This window comes from Pholis gunnellus, assembly GCF_910591455.1.
Source record: "Pholis gunnellus genome assembly, chromosome: 14".
In the NCBI taxonomy this organism is placed as follows: Eukaryota; Metazoa; Chordata; class Actinopteri; order Perciformes; family Pholidae; genus Pholis; species Pholis gunnellus.
Window position 1 is genome coordinate 3,222,161 of NC_136541.1, and position 15,442 is coordinate 3,237,602.

The 15,442-nt window shown below is 44.6% G+C and overlaps 1 protein-coding gene across 3 annotated transcripts in view; it reads left to right on the top strand.

The window, feature by feature from the left end:
• The window catches only part of LOC306706782 (partitioning defective 3 homolog), a 209,064-nt gene that overhangs the window by 132,727 nt on the left and 60,895 nt on the right, over positions 1-15,442 (top strand). For 2 of the 3 annotated variants that reach the window (XM_079173990.1, XM_079173991.1), the window contains 2 exons: positions 6,813-7,043; positions 8,248-8,494. In XM_079173990.1, the coding sequence (XP_079030116.1) occupies positions 6,813-7,043; positions 8,248-8,494 (478 nt within the window). The remainder of the gene's footprint in view (positions 1-6,812; positions 7,044-8,247; positions 8,495-15,442) is intronic. The other variant, XM_079173992.1, reaches the window with a different exon arrangement.

Consider the following 15,442-nt stretch of genomic DNA (forward strand, 5'->3'; position numbering starts at 1 on the left):
GGGGTTGTATGAGGTACTTAAACATAGTGTGTGTATCACCTACAGCAGCAGGCAGGAGTACCAGCACGGGAGCAAGGTGATGTACAGCTGTGGACGGGCGGGGGGGGGGGGGGGGCAAGCAGCAAAACATATTTCAGACACTAAAAAGAAGGGCTCACCTACAGTAAAAAAATCAATATCAGTTTAAATGCACGCTGTATTTTCACTATTTCCACAGCTTCACCCTTCAGACTCTCTAACCGGGAACTGAAGCCGTTACCTCTGCTCTCCTCAAAGCCACCAGACTGCTTTTGACGTAAACAGTCATTCTGCCTCGCAGAACACAGGAGCTGCTGCTCTACCAGTGCCTCCATCGGTTAGTTTGTTTGTGTCGTTGAATCCAGACGTAACTCTTTAAAACACCGAAGCCACACAACAACAACAACACAAACAAACGGACCGATGGAGGCAGCGGTAGAGCAGCAACTGTCATGTTCTGCGAGTTACAATGACGGTTAACGTCAAAGGGGTCTTGTTGCTTTGAATAGAGTTTTGATAAGTGTTTTAGTTCCCTGTTTGAGAGAGCTGTCTGCAGGGTGAAGCCGTGAAAATATTCTAAATATAGCTACACTTCAACTGTTGTTTCTATTTTAGGTTTTTAAAATACACTTTGCTGCGTCAGCAGCAGGACACTGCTTTGCTCCCGTGTTGGTATTCAGGTCTGTTTCTCTAAACTCTGGGTATGTCAACTGCCATCTACTGTAGATAATACACTGACTGTGGATAAGCACCTCGTACATCCACTGCCAAACACCCAAACTATCCCTGTAAGCTGCTATCAATGAACTGCAACACGTGGAACCTGCAGATGTTTCAAATTAAAAGCATACTATGAAACGAGGTAGATTTTGCCCCATGAGCTGCTGAAAGGCTTTAATTTGAAATATCTCTGCAGGAAGTGTAGAGTTTCATTGACGGTAACTTCGGTGAACGACAAAGTAGCACCAACTTGAATGAATTAGTGCATGAGAACAGAAGGAGAAACAAAGTGCAGATGTTGCTGCTGTGGAAATAAATGTTTGCAAGAAAACTGGTAAATAGAGAGCGCGCTGTTTGCATTAAATTAAAGCAAATTAAAACGGAAGCAGATAAAAGAAAAAGTAGGCTCTCCACTTAAATATTACAAAGCACACTGACAGAATTTGGAGAAATTATGAATACAACCCAGTCTTCGATATTGGCCTATTTGCAGCCTAACTGATCATATGCGGTACGTGGAGACGCACAACACATATTGCTGCTTCGTCGAGTGCCGAGTGTTGCATTTTTGTGAATAACTGCCGTTGAGATAGTCTGAAAAACAGTCCTCCGTTTTATCTCGTTAATCCTTTTCTAACTCATCAAAGATCCACATAGTTTCATATAATCTGTTCACATATAGATGCAGGAAGCAGTGGATTTAACTGTTCTTCATCACGGTCCGTGTTCACTTTGTCAAAACCTGAGTTCTATTATGTTTTTCTACGGCCTCGGGAAGCTCAGTCAATATTTGTGAACATGAGCTTCTCTCTTTCAAAGTCAGAAACCTTGAGACGTCTAAAACTTTGGATGTCAAATACAGTCTGCAGCTGCTCTACAGACAATGAATTCTGTTTTCCTTTGTTCTACCCAAAGAACTCTACTGTAGTGTCCTCAGCTCTGAAACAAAGTTTACCCGTATCCTCATTGTCTATGCGACAGCTCCACACTTTATACTCATTTGACTTTTAGCACTCGAGTTTTCAGGTTTCTAAGAGAGTTGTTTATGCTTCCTAATATTTTATATATTGTCTTAGACCACAGGGAGAAACGCCCTCTGTCCCAGGTCCTTCACATCATCCCAGATCTCCATGTCGTCTACCTTCACTCTTTGTATGATGAGACATAAACAGGATCAGTGTTGGTTTATTTTAGGAACACTTGTAGCTGCAGAGGTGAGCCCAGAGTAAGAGGACCTGTTTCCATGGCTTTGTATTGATGCAGGATGTGACACACAGTGGAACAGGAGCGACAACGACAGCCATGAAATTGCGCAAATAAGAATCCAGTGACTAAGTTGCAGATGTATGTCTCGGAAGGTTTATCCGCCGCTCTACCATTTGATGCCTTTGTGGAGAGTTCCACGCGTTCTGTGTTTTGCTCGCTCCCTGACAAGACAAATTAGTCGGACTGCAGAGAGAAGACTCGCAGTCCTCGCCACAGTTTGAGGTCGCTGCCGAACACGGTCGTGAAAGCAGTCGGGGTGGCTACAGATTTGATTTTCTTCCCTCCTTTGCCTCGGCTGTAGCACTAATTGTTGCGTGCACGGAAGAGGGGCGGCAGAGAAAAAGCACTCTGTCCTCGGTTAAGGCTGCGAGCTGACAGCGAGCCATCCGTCATTGTCAGGCCTCGTGTGTTTTCACTGTCGCGTCGAGTCAACGGAAAGGCCTGCCTCTGATATCGGCGACCTGGACAATAGGACGGATCCCGCTGAAGGGAGGACGCGTAGGGAAGGAGAAGAAGAGAGGTTTTAGAGTGCGAGAAGGAGGCCGTCTCGTGAACTCTCGCTCAATAATGAAGTGCGAGGATGGAAACACGGAGACAAAGTGTGGCGAGCGGATCGAAGGAGGTCTTGAGGAAAAGCACAAATGGATATTTCGATTAGAATTTCAATACTTCTTTCAAAACATGTTTTAATAATGCGACCACAACTAGGAAAAGTTCACAATTCAGCAGAGGCAGACCGTCAGACCGTACCGCAGTCAAATGAGACGTTTTCTAGAGCGAAACACTACCGCCTTTGTCCACAGGAGGCGTCAAAATGAAAGTAGTAGCTTTAAAGAATGAGCTTAATTTTAAGCACCGTTGTTTAATCTGAATTCGAGTGATCTGCTTTCACATTGAAATTCAGAAGAGATCTCATTACACTGACAGATTTTTAGGATACAGAAACTGATTGAAATGTTGTACGGTCGGTATTTAGTGTGAACGTTATGAGAATTTGGAATCTAATATCCATTCAATTCGTCTCATGTTGTGGGCTAATAGATTTCCCCCTGGGTTTTTTTAAGTGCACACGGTTTATTTTCACTTTGTGGGGCCCCTGGTGTCACTTTACCAACATTTTTAAAAACTCCCTCAGTAAATATAAGTGATCCATGGTCCATTTCCCAAAGCCTAAACACAACCATCCTGCTGAAACCGAAGACTGTGACAGCTCTGAGAGATATAGTAGCCCTCATCCTATATCTGAGCTGTGATTGGCCGAGACGTTGTATTGACACAGGCCACTGCCACATGTTCACCGAGGACACTTCAGTGATGGCGGACAATGCAGGACTGTTGGCGGTGTCCAGAACCTCATGCAGACGTTGTCAAACAGTTTTTTTTGAGTCCGTTTTGGGACGGAGGAAATATTTCCTGGAGTTACACGTTTTCTATTTCTGAAACAGGATTCAGGTTTTGTCGTGTTGTGGACGAGTGATGCTCGGTAGATGGGGGAAGTGGCCCTTGGGGGCCGTTCCCATCAAATGTGACGAACAGAAGGCACGCTCAAAAAGCGAGAGCGACGCTCTTTTGTTTAACTTTTTGGACGCCGCAACGCATGTCATGTGACGACGGACCAACCGATTACAGCTGTCAGATATATATTGTCTTTCTCCCGTGAATATCAGTCGCCGGTAAACATCTGGAGGAGAAGTTAATCGTCGCGGTGCAGGGCTACCCGGAGCTTTGTCAAATGTCAACACCATTGTGACCTCCCATTGTTCCAGCTGCAACGCGATCGCTCTGTATTTGTTGCTGTAAGCCTGTCGCTGCTTAACTTTCTGGGATCATGTTTATCTGCACACGAGTAGGAGTGTCACTCTGTCCAAACACACCGACACAGATTACTCCAAACAGGACTGACTGGTTGCCAGATTAGAAATAATCCATTTAGCTCGTTTTTTTTTTGTTATTTAATTTCTGTCAGACACCGTTTGTGAGCTGAGCTGTGTTCCCAGAACAACTTAGTGGTTTCTTTTTTATTGTGTTCCAAATTCCCTAAGTACTCTCTCTGTGGCCAGGTAGAGGCCGAGACGAGAGCAATATTTCAACGGCAGGTTATTGGAAAGTCTCTCAAAAAGACAATAAGTTTGTCATGTTTGTGACTAAATGCCATTTGTCAGATCTTCAACACAGTGTAAACAATCTTTTGTTTTTTTAAGACTGCACTGAAGTGTGACTTTAGTGAACGGCGCCGGGCAAAACCTTGAACTAAAGTGTGTGTGTGTGTGTGTGTGTGTGTGTGTGTGTGTGTGTGTGTGTGTGTGTGTGTGTGTGTGTGTGTGTGTGTGTGTGTGTGTGTGTGTGTGTGTGTGTGCTTCTCAGCCCGGCTCTCAGTGAGACGTTAAGGCAACAGGACAGGCTGATGAGAATGAATGGGCGGCCGCCAGCCCACTCGCTTTCTTCACTCTGCATTTATTCAATTTTCCATTTCTATTTTTTTTTTGCTCTGTCTTTATTATTCTTTTTTTTTTCGGGCCGGTCTCACTGTAAACAGTTTTATTCAAGCTCGCTTCCAGACATGCTGTTTAAAATGATTCTACAGTGCTGGCAGGTCATTTGAATACATTTCAATATAATTTTACCCTAATTGAACGTTTTTGCTTTGTTTCAAGAAAACCGAGTACATTCGGCTTAGGATGATCATTTTAAACACTGTAAATACAGTAAAATAATGTGACTGAAATAGATCCCCAAGGCTCTTTGCCCCGGCTACATAAACGGGTCACCAATATAGAGTTATTTTTTTATTTAGGGCGCACATATTGCTGGGCAAATAAAAGTTACTCAAACGGTAGATGTTTCCGTCTTTGACGTTTATTGTTCTGTCCTCTCATCCCTCGTTTCTCTTCTTGTTCTCCTCTGTCCTCACTCCTTCCCTTTTTCTCTCTCTCTCTCTCGTGTGTTCCCTCGACCTCCCTCATGGCCCGTCATGTTAATCCATCAGGCCATGTGTGTTCTGCAGCCTTCTGCTACAGCGGCTCTGAAGTGACACACCACCCAAGAGATTGTGACTCTTCCGTTTACCTTCATACCTCCTCACCTCGTCTCTTCACCTTTTATTTGCCACCGTGCACGTTGTCAGCCTGTGAAAGGAGCCATATGGGAACACAAATGATGCCTGCGCCGCTGTACACATAGTCTTAGTTTAATTAAACTGTCATGTTTCTCCTATTTTGCTGATGGTTATTTTCATTCAGAGCCACGTCTGGTAATTGATTTTGTAGTCAGTCAGGAGGAATGTTACTCACACACGATCGATCAGCCTCCTTCTTGGTTTAAATATGGTGTGCTGTTGTCAGAGTGGCTTATTGGTCCTCGGAGGTCTCTGCATGTTCAGGTAGACCAGGTGTGTGCTTCACTACACTAATGCTTGGTACAGACTGCCAGCCCAAAGGCATCTGTTGACATGTCCAGATTGTATCAAGATTGATTTTCGAAAATCTCTGAACAGCAAGAAAAACCGTCATTGCAGCATTTGGAGCTGGTTTGAAATGTGATTCCAACATATTTCTACAGATCTCAGTCCAAAGCTCTGGCCGCTTGGATTTCACAGTTCTACAGGACATGACTGCAGCATGATGCGCCCTGGAGACGGTCACAGTTAGGTTAGGTTTGGTTTAGAAGAACATGATGGTTTGGGTTAAATACATGAAACCCAGAGGTTGTCCACTTACGTCTTAAAGTGTCCTGTAGCTTGTGAGACTGCAGTGAGGCCCTTCTCCTATGATGGACCTGTATTTCTCATGCTTTAGTGTTGGAAAGTTGCGTAACCTGCGTAGCTACTTAATTGGCCTACGCAGATACCACAGCAACCCATACAGATTCCACCTGATCACTTGCAAGTCATGGAAATATGGAATAAACTTGTCTGAGTGCTTCTTAGTTTGTCCTCTTCCTTCTGCATCGTACTGTGTGAAGAAAGAGAAACGACGTCTCTGAAATAGTGTTGCAGCATTTAAGTAACTTTCCTGCAGAATGGAGCAGGACTTCAATAATGAGGTACAAACAGAAAAGTTAGAGAATGCAGCCTGAGAATGATGTCATCCCTCGTTGAATGATGCCTTCAGTGGACGTTCACCTTGAGGCTCACTGTGAGGTCCCACGATGCACCACAGACGCAAAAGTGCACTAAAATGCCTCCACAGTGAAGGCTGTGAGCTCATACCTGGACAGCTTTAGTTACTGGTCATTTGGGATTGGCAGGATGTGGCTTGTTGTGAAATATGTGTCACACTGCTGACTTTGTATTTTATGCTGAATAAAGTCTCTCATCCTCTCAACCCACCCTCTTAAATCATCCTCTTCAGTCATATTGTAACATCACTCTCATGAACACGTTGCCTCTCTCGCACTCCATCATCCTTCATCCTTGAGAACATTCTAACACAGCCAAAGTCAACGTGTACGCATTGATTGTGGACTGATTTTAGTTATTTATTGCTGCACTAAAAGAATTTATGAAGGTTATGTAAACGTTGAATAACAGAAGTGTATCCAGAGAGTAGGATTCTATCTGCTTTTTGTTATAAAAACATTAGTAAACTGATAAAAAGCAAAAGACACGGTAGATGTTAGACAACCTTTCACTATAATTTATATTGCTTAAAGTTTCGGCAAAGGTGCTACTTACTTCCAAAGCCTCACTTCTCAGCGTGTTAATAATAATAGCTGGTTACCTGAGATTGGTGTAAAATAGAAATGGACTGAAGTTCTGTACTGTATATAAGGTTTATTCACCAACACATACCTCTGTATCCTCCCATCAGGTTCTTCCACAAAGGACGTGGGACCATCGCTAGGCTTGAAGAAGTCCAGCTCGCTCGAGAGCCTCCAGACGGCCGTTGCAGAGGTAACCCTCAACGGGGACCACCCCTTCCACAGGCCACGCCCTCGCATCATCAGGGGGCGGGGCTGCAACGAGAGCTTCAGAGCGGCCATCGACAAATCCTACGACCGACCGGTTGCAACGGAAGAAGACGACGAGGGCATGGAGACACGTAAGATGTCCACCATTTGCATATCGGCCAACAGTTAACGAGACGTGTCTTGTTTCTGAAAAAGCACAGGTTTGATCCCACAACGGCTGAATCGGTCACGTCCCATATCCATCACCTGGGGAGTCCTGTCAGAGTCTTCAACCTCGGTCGCTCTTTGCCTTCCGTAACATGTCTGAGATATGAAACTGTACAATGGCATTGCATTTGGGTCACTAACGCATCGTTTCGCCGACTAAAACCTGGATGTGGCTTCCATACCCGTGCATGGGAGTGACTGCATCCTGACTAATGCTCAATATCTGGCATGTGGTTGTTTCACAGCTTGTGGCAATGGCATACTGCTGACTCAAGGTGTAACTATCCACTGTGTTACATGTCAAGATGCACGCCGTTAATAAGAGGACGAGGTCGGAGATAGACTCGCGTCTCGTGGGGAAAGCGGTCTGCTTTCCATCATCACCGAACAATATATTCCAAGTCACTGTATCTGATTTTACTTTATTAATGCTTCCTTTTAAGGTTCGATTTAGATTTGATTAATTGAATTCTTCTTGTAAATCAGACCAACGCAGTATGGAAAGTTTATCAACAGAATTATTTCCATTGGTACCACAATACAAAATGCATAAACTCCAAGCGTGACACGTACAGCGGTGAATTCTGTCCCATCGATGGGTTGTAATTATGTATCAATGTGTTCGTACAAGATCACTAAATACCCGATGACTGAAGCCTTTTCACACGCAGGCAGCTTTCTCCTATTTACTATTCAAATGTATTATCCTCGTAGAATTAAATAAGAATTTTTTATCTTCCGTACCACAAAAGAAACCATTTTCAGAGTGATTCTATAATCATTAATATCCTTTTTCTAGCCTGAATAATCTGATGTCTCCTTTCTGACGTTAATCTCATATTTAGTTGGAGTAATATGCCCTAATACTATCAAATAGTAATTTCCCTCATTTTACAAGATGGTGTGTAATGGTCTCTAAAGATTACTATCCGTGATATGTAATTATTAAAAGTGCCTTTTTGCACATTTATGAGACTTATAGATTTTCTTTTATTAGGTTTATGGATTTTCATATATGTTACAGCTCTAAGTAAAAAGACTTCTTCGTTGGTTCAAAAGAGCATGTTGTTAATTCTCCTCCATGCGTCTCTTTGTGTCCCCGCCTCGTATGTCCTTCCGTCTCTCCAGTGGAGGAGGACACAGAGGAGAGTTCCCGATCAGGGAGAGACTCCGTGTCCACGGTGGCCGACCAGACCCCGCTGTCCGGCACCGCCGAGAAACCCCTGGTCAACGGCACCAATCGCACCAAAGAGGAGAAGAAGAAAGACAAAGACAAGGGAGGGAAGGAGAAGAAGAAGCAGCAGGAGGGAGGGAAGGAGAAAGACAAGGGGAAAGCCAAGAAGGGCATGCTGAAAGGACTCGGGGACATGTTCAGGTAAGACTCTTAAAAAGAGGACGTTTAGGAATAACTCTGTGTTTCACCAAACCGGCCTGGGCCAGAGTGCGCTGACAGAGCGGCGAGCAAGAAAAGCCCTCTCACACGCGTTTGCAAATTACATTCTTAAAGGCGTTTCTTTATGTTTGATTCCCAGATGTTATCTAGGCATTTGAAATGTACACGAATGGATAATACAGGTTGTGTAGTTGACGTAACGGCAAGTCTCCTCTGCAACTGCGTGAGAACGTACTCTAATAAGTAGGTACACAGTGTGCCCAGAGCCTTTCTTGTCATTGTAAGTACGTTGTGTAGCAGAGAGGTTTTCATTGAACAGTATTGTTATCTACCCGTTGCAATGTCGTCACACACCTTTTCTAAACTACACTACTGTGCACTGAATCCGGGATCATGCGAGGGCTGAGATGTGTTCGATATCGGTGCATCTGTAAGACACACTGATCAATATCTACTGCAAACAGCTGATACATCCTTTATTGAGTGAGTTCTGTGTGAAACAAAAACGGCCCTTATTAAACTACCGGCTGGGTACGTCTGCTTTACACGTGGACAACCTGTAATATTCTTTAAAGAGGTAAAACCACACTTATTGGAAGGCTTGGATGTTCCTAAAAAGGCTCCTGATTTATTCTGTGAGTGACACAGATGAACGGGACCGGCCCGAGCTGGAGAGGAAACACTAATTAGTCTCCAGACAACTTAACCTTTGTGGTTTATTTCCCCGTTATTAATTCTGTCTCTGCAGCCTTTAAGTTCTGACCTGCCAAACAATCCCTTATAGCTAAACTGACAGACATTCCCTATACAGACACATACCATTAGTGCAAAGTCTATACGTTTCCTCCCCTTTCTCTATGCCCATTACCTTTGCTGTCTAGGTCATTTGGTCTGTCCTCCCTCCTTCTGATTGGTTGGGAGGCCTCTGGGGCCAGCCAGTAATATATCCGTATATCATATTAGCCAAAGTGGCCGGTGACAGGGAAGGAAAAACAGTGACTCTTCTCTGAGTGAGGAAGGTAATGAGGTCCACAGAGATGGAGAGGGAGAGAGAGAGAGAGAGAAGGGAGATACGGTTTGGAGACGATAGATGATAAATAATAACCTCGTAAGGCAAAGAGAGATCGATTAAGTGAGCTGGAGTTGGCTTCCAACAGTGAAATGTCAAAATGCATGTGGATTACATTTATTTAATGTCCCATTAGAGCGTACGAGTTTTATTCTGGACTCTGGAAATAGCAATTTAATAAAATATTCTCAACCCACGAGCTTTATGTGGGTCTTTCAGCTCCATGTCACAGTCTTCATCAGCAGACGGAAATATCTTCGTCACCGACTGAAAGCTCCAGAAAAAAAGCGAGTGAGATCATTTAGCCCCTCCTCTCAAACACACACACACACACAGGGATCAACCCGGCACTCTCTGTCATCATTTCAGTCCAACGTGTTTTTAAAAACGATAGATGTAATCGGTCCAAAATTCACAACGTATTTGTATCTAATGAACATTCCGCTTCCATCCATATTTGTTTCCATTTAGCCTTTTAAAAACAGCAGTTTGATACACAGGCAAACACCTGAATCAAGGAGGCGGTCTAAGCAGCAATCTAACGGACCATTAGCTAAAATAAACATTCAGAATAACTAGAAATACACCACCTCTAAAATGTGCATTTACTGCATTTGGATGGCGTACTTAGGCCCGTACTGTAAATACTTTGAATGCATCTTTTAAGATAGATGTGTGGGGAAAAAAGGACATAGGACAGTAAAGCCCCAGTGAAACCCACTAACAACCACCAGCATCTGGATTTTGTCTTTAGTGAGAAAAAGGGTACATTCGGGATTCATTCCCCGGCAAAAATGACTCCGCAGCCGCAAGTAATTATCTGATCCAGCTCCAACTGGCAGTGATGGACACATGACACCCGGTTGGACGCGCACATTTTCACCCTTTATCTTTGTCATCTCAGCAATAAACTCCGTCCGTCTCCATCCTAGCAGCGCTCCAAACAATCCAAATGATTCTGCTCTGAGCTTTAAGAGCGACTGAATAAGTAACAGATACGGGAAGAAAAGCAAGAAGTAACGACTTTAACATTTCCACTGACCTCCAAAATGCTCTCTACTGTTGTACTAATCCGTTTCGGTGTTCGTGACGTCAGAAGACCTGCATTTATGTGCTAAACGTGGAGAATAAAGGGTGAACGAAGGACATTGTTTTGTGAATGGGGGGGGGGCTGTCAGGAGCTTAAATTGAGCGGTTTGTCCCTCGGGGGGGCTCCGTGAAGCCAGCAGAGCTCTGTGTCAAACAGGTGGGATCGCTTCAAACGACACCAGCTTACTTCTGAGGGAGCAGAGAGACTCATGGAGGGCAGTCATGGCCACACACACACACACGATGGAGTAATCAGTAGGATGCACAAATACTGCAAACTCGTACATGCAGGCGTAGCTCACACTCACACACGCTGGAATAATTAGTAGGGAACACATGACGTGCTCTGAAGTGCTCCAACTGCACACACACACACACACACACGCAGAAATATTTTTGAAATCACAAATCCACACACACACCACATAGGCCCCTCAGTTTATACACAGATCCACGCTCATCAGTTGGTCCCACGCCGCAGTAATCTTCTGTCCTCCCAACGCACTGGAATCCAGTTCTCCCCCCCAGATGATAACGATCGGTGCCCATCGTCGGAGAACATCAGCGTTATGGCGCTCTGATTGGCTCAATATTGGCCGCATCAGATCTGCTCCATTAAAGCTCCGTCTGACTGCCCGTTTGATCGGCGCCCAGTGTTGACTGGCGGAGACAGCTGCGCGCTCCGAAAATAATGACGCGAGATGTATTCAACCCATCTGTACGTCGAGTTCATATCACACACTCGACTAACAGGAAGAACCCACAAAGGTGTTTGTTTCAGTGTCGGCGCAGAATACTTAGCTTCACTAACTTTGAGTGATTTAATGTAGATTTTACGCAGAGAACTCCTCTGGCATGCAGACTTCAATTACCTTATTGGAATGATTAATTTAGCTTAAACCTAAATTCTATGCATTGATTAGTTTGACGTCAAAACTCGCCGGCGAGATTGAAAAGCATGTTTACTTTAAACAATTGCCAAAACTACACCGTTCATCCGAGCCAGAAGCTGTAAGTAAAGGTTGTAAAAATGTAAATAGTTCAATGTATGAAGCACTTAGTCATATTTTTCCAACACTGGGAACACTTGTGGGCACAATGTTGGATATATAGATTCAAATGTCTTCCGATTTTTGTAAAGTAAATTATTTTAACTACGGTTTTAATCTTATTTATGATTGATGGCATGGTAACTGTTTTTATTCTGCACAAAACATGTTTTTGAGTTCTTTCTGCTTCTTCTTTCTGTGCTGTTTCCATAGAGGTGCAGGACTTTTATATTGCAACAAGGCCGTAAAGAGAGTCAAATGTGACAGGAACAAAACATTTTTAAAAAGAAACTTGTTGGGAGTCAGAGGGGTCACTATATTAACATTTATAAAGACACTACTGCCTATCATGGACTCGATTTGCTCAGGACTCGGTCTTGCCTCGGACTCTACTGGACCTGGTCCCGGACTTGACTTGGACTTAGGTTAAGTTGATCTTGACTACAGACCCCCGAGCACCACATTCAGAAGCTGAAAACGGAATGAACTGAGCCTCCGCAGACAAAGGCGTCTTTGTAACGCCCACGTCGTTTGATTGACGGGTGATATGTGGGAGCTACGGCTGAGCAAACACCTCAGCAGTGAGCACTTAGCAGCAAATATGTACCAAAAAGGAACACAAAAAGCAAACAGAAGTTGATCAGAATTTGCATGTTTCACTTGGCGCTGGTGTCGACGTGTCACGATGAAACAGAATGCAAATGTGTGTGTGTCGGCCCAAACCACAGAGGGGGGATGAGTCGAGAGCAACCTCCTCTGTTTTTTAAGAATTCTTTAAAGCGCATGAAAGCGCAGCCCTATCGCGCTACCGACTGTGATGTGAGCAAGTTAGTCCCCCCCCCCCCCCCCCCCCCCGAGTGGCTTTTCAGAACGCCAAGAGCTCCCAAACGAGTGTCATGTGTTTGAGCGAGTGTGTGTGCGAATGAGTGAGCGGTGCGACAGTGTCAGGGAGCTTGTACTTGTGTACAATGTGTGTTTGCGTGTAGGAGGGGTGGATCAGGAGTGGGAGGCCTGGAGAAGTCAGAAGAGTGTGTGTGCGTGTGCGTGTTTGCATGTGTGCGTGTGCTTGTGTGCGTGTGTGCGTGTGTGCGTGTGTGCGTGTGTGCGTGTGTGCGTGTGTGTGTGTGTGTGTGTGTGTGATCAACAGAGCTGCCACTGCCTGACCCTCTCATGTCTCGAAGGCCTCACACTCAGTCCCAATCAAAGCCTCATTACCATCAACCACTGCCAACAGAGCAGCCTGCCAACTCCGTATCCATCTCTCTCTCTCACTCTCTCTCTCTCACACCCTCCCTCTCTCTCCCTCTCTCTCCCAGTCTGTTAGCTTGGCATCGGCAAAGATGGTCGTTGCCCAGAAATTCGAGGGCTGCACTAATTTTTGCAGTGGTTATAGTGTGTTTTTTTTTCCCGTGTTTTTGTGCGTTCTGGTCATGAACAAGTGAACAAGCCTGAACATAGAAAAGACTCCCGCTGTGACAAGCTTCATGATCTGTCGCCGAGGAAGAACTGTGAGGCTGCTTTTTGACCATTCTAGCAGTCTGCCGATGGGATTTCTCAGAAACTCACACTTGCTTTGTTTTTTTCATGCCTCCGCGCCCGGGGACAGCCGTGACCCGAGCTATTATATTTTCGGGGTGTCCGTCCGCTCCATTTTTGTAATATTCCGGGAACGCCTGAAGGGAATTTCTTCCAAAGTTGGCCCAAACGCCCACCTGGACTCCAGGATGAACTGATCAGATATTCGCTGTGACCTCATGTGATTCACAGTAATTCTATTTTTATTTTTTTAGTCGTGGTTTGTCATGGATGGTGGGACATTCAGACATCATGCTGCGTTCAAGGGAACAGAGCAGAGCATGAAGAGATGCTCATAGTCACGGTTACCAAACTGCTTATCATGTTGTGTTCATTGGGACGTTGCTTGTAGTCCCAGCTGTGCCTACAAATTAAATCTCGACTGGCGGCCCTATGAGGCTGTACTGCTCATTAGATCACAACATGATTGCTATTCTTAGATCCCACTAGTGGAGCATAAATCTAAAGCTCGGCCTGATGGTGGCGCCTGACGAAAGCTCATGTTACCTCACATAGAATACAGTATGTGGTGACCGCTTTTGTCCGACCTGATTGCAAGATGGCCTTGGTCACTAAGGTTAGGCCTAGCCCTAGCTTTAGCCGAATGACGATGTTAGCATAACGTTAGCATGTTAGTATGCTAACGTTAGCATGTTAGTATGCTAACGTTAGCGTTAACGCGTATAACAATTAGCATGTCAAAACACTAGTATTCACCATGTGAAGCATGTAAACCTTTTAGAATGCTAACTCACAAAGAGCAGAATACTAGCACGCTAACATGTTAGCATTTTTTATTCAAATGAATTACAAAGTACAACTAAGGCCATTGATTTTCGCAGTATCCTACTATGTTTTTTGTTTGTTTTAGGGGAACATTTTAAGGGGTTTTGTCAGAGATTCTGTCACCCAATAACATGACATGGCAAGATGGCAAATGAAGTAAATGCTCTTTTTCCCATCAATGAATTTGTGACACTGTGTGCCTCGTCTATCATGTTGGGAATAGAGGTAGGACCAACATCTCTGGATTATCATTTTTGTCATTTCCCTAGATGCCTTCACGCTGTACTAATATCTTCGTGACATTAAATCCTTGACTTCATCCTGAATTCGCCGCTCTGATTTCCCGACTGCCCCGTGACATTTCAGCGGTGCTGCGTTATCCAATATGCCACCCAAAACTGCCCACAACACCACCAGACGTGTTTTCACTTTTCTTGCGCGGTTGGAAGGATTAGCGGTGACACACGGGGCGGTCTGCTGAATATAATTAGCTGAAGCTTTGACATTTTCTAAGTTGTCTTTTCAAACCACAGAAAAACCCGTCAAAAGCCTCTTTATCGATGGCGTCGGTCTCACAAGACGGCGCGGGCCTAACTGTGCCTGGAATATAAGATTATTAAATGCCCCCGTGGTTAATACTCGGTCTCCTCCTCAAAGTTTTCCCCTTCAGTCATAAATCTTAGTGTCTCTGTTTGTGGGTGTGTGTGTGTGCATGACACGGAGAGCCCGGCCGTCTTTTTAAGAGGCTGTTAATGAAAGTTAGTGGTGTGGAGAAAGAAAGTGTCAACCGTCTCTCGCCGTGATAGATCACTCCTGCTCTTAGCGTTAACGGGCGAGCCGCCACTCCGAGCATTTCAGGCAGCCGCAGTTAAATTAATCAGGTAATGGGCCATAGTCTCCAAGCCCGCTCCGCCTCCACTGCGGTTTCTCCTCCTCGTTCTCGTCTCTTGGTTTTCCTCACTTTTGTCTTTTGGGAACTTGGGACGCGTCACAGAGGCCTTTTGGGTCACCACAGATGCCTTTTAGGGTCTACACATTACGTACGGTACGCTTAAACAAATGATCGGAGGAGTTTGTCTTTTGGTCTCTTTGTGTGGGTTTGTCTATTGGTTTTGGTGTTTTTTTTAATGCCTCTATGCTGGGGACCGTTTCCGGTTGTCCGTCTGTCCGTCCAATACCCCATTACGAGGATTTCTTCACATCTGGCACAAATGTCCACATGGACTCAAGAACGAACTTATTCGAATTTGATGTTCACTGTGATCGGATGTCCGTCCCATTGTCACGAACATGTCTGTGGTTATAACTCAAGAATTCATATGCTATTTATGACACACCAAATGTCTTGATAGGATAAAATGA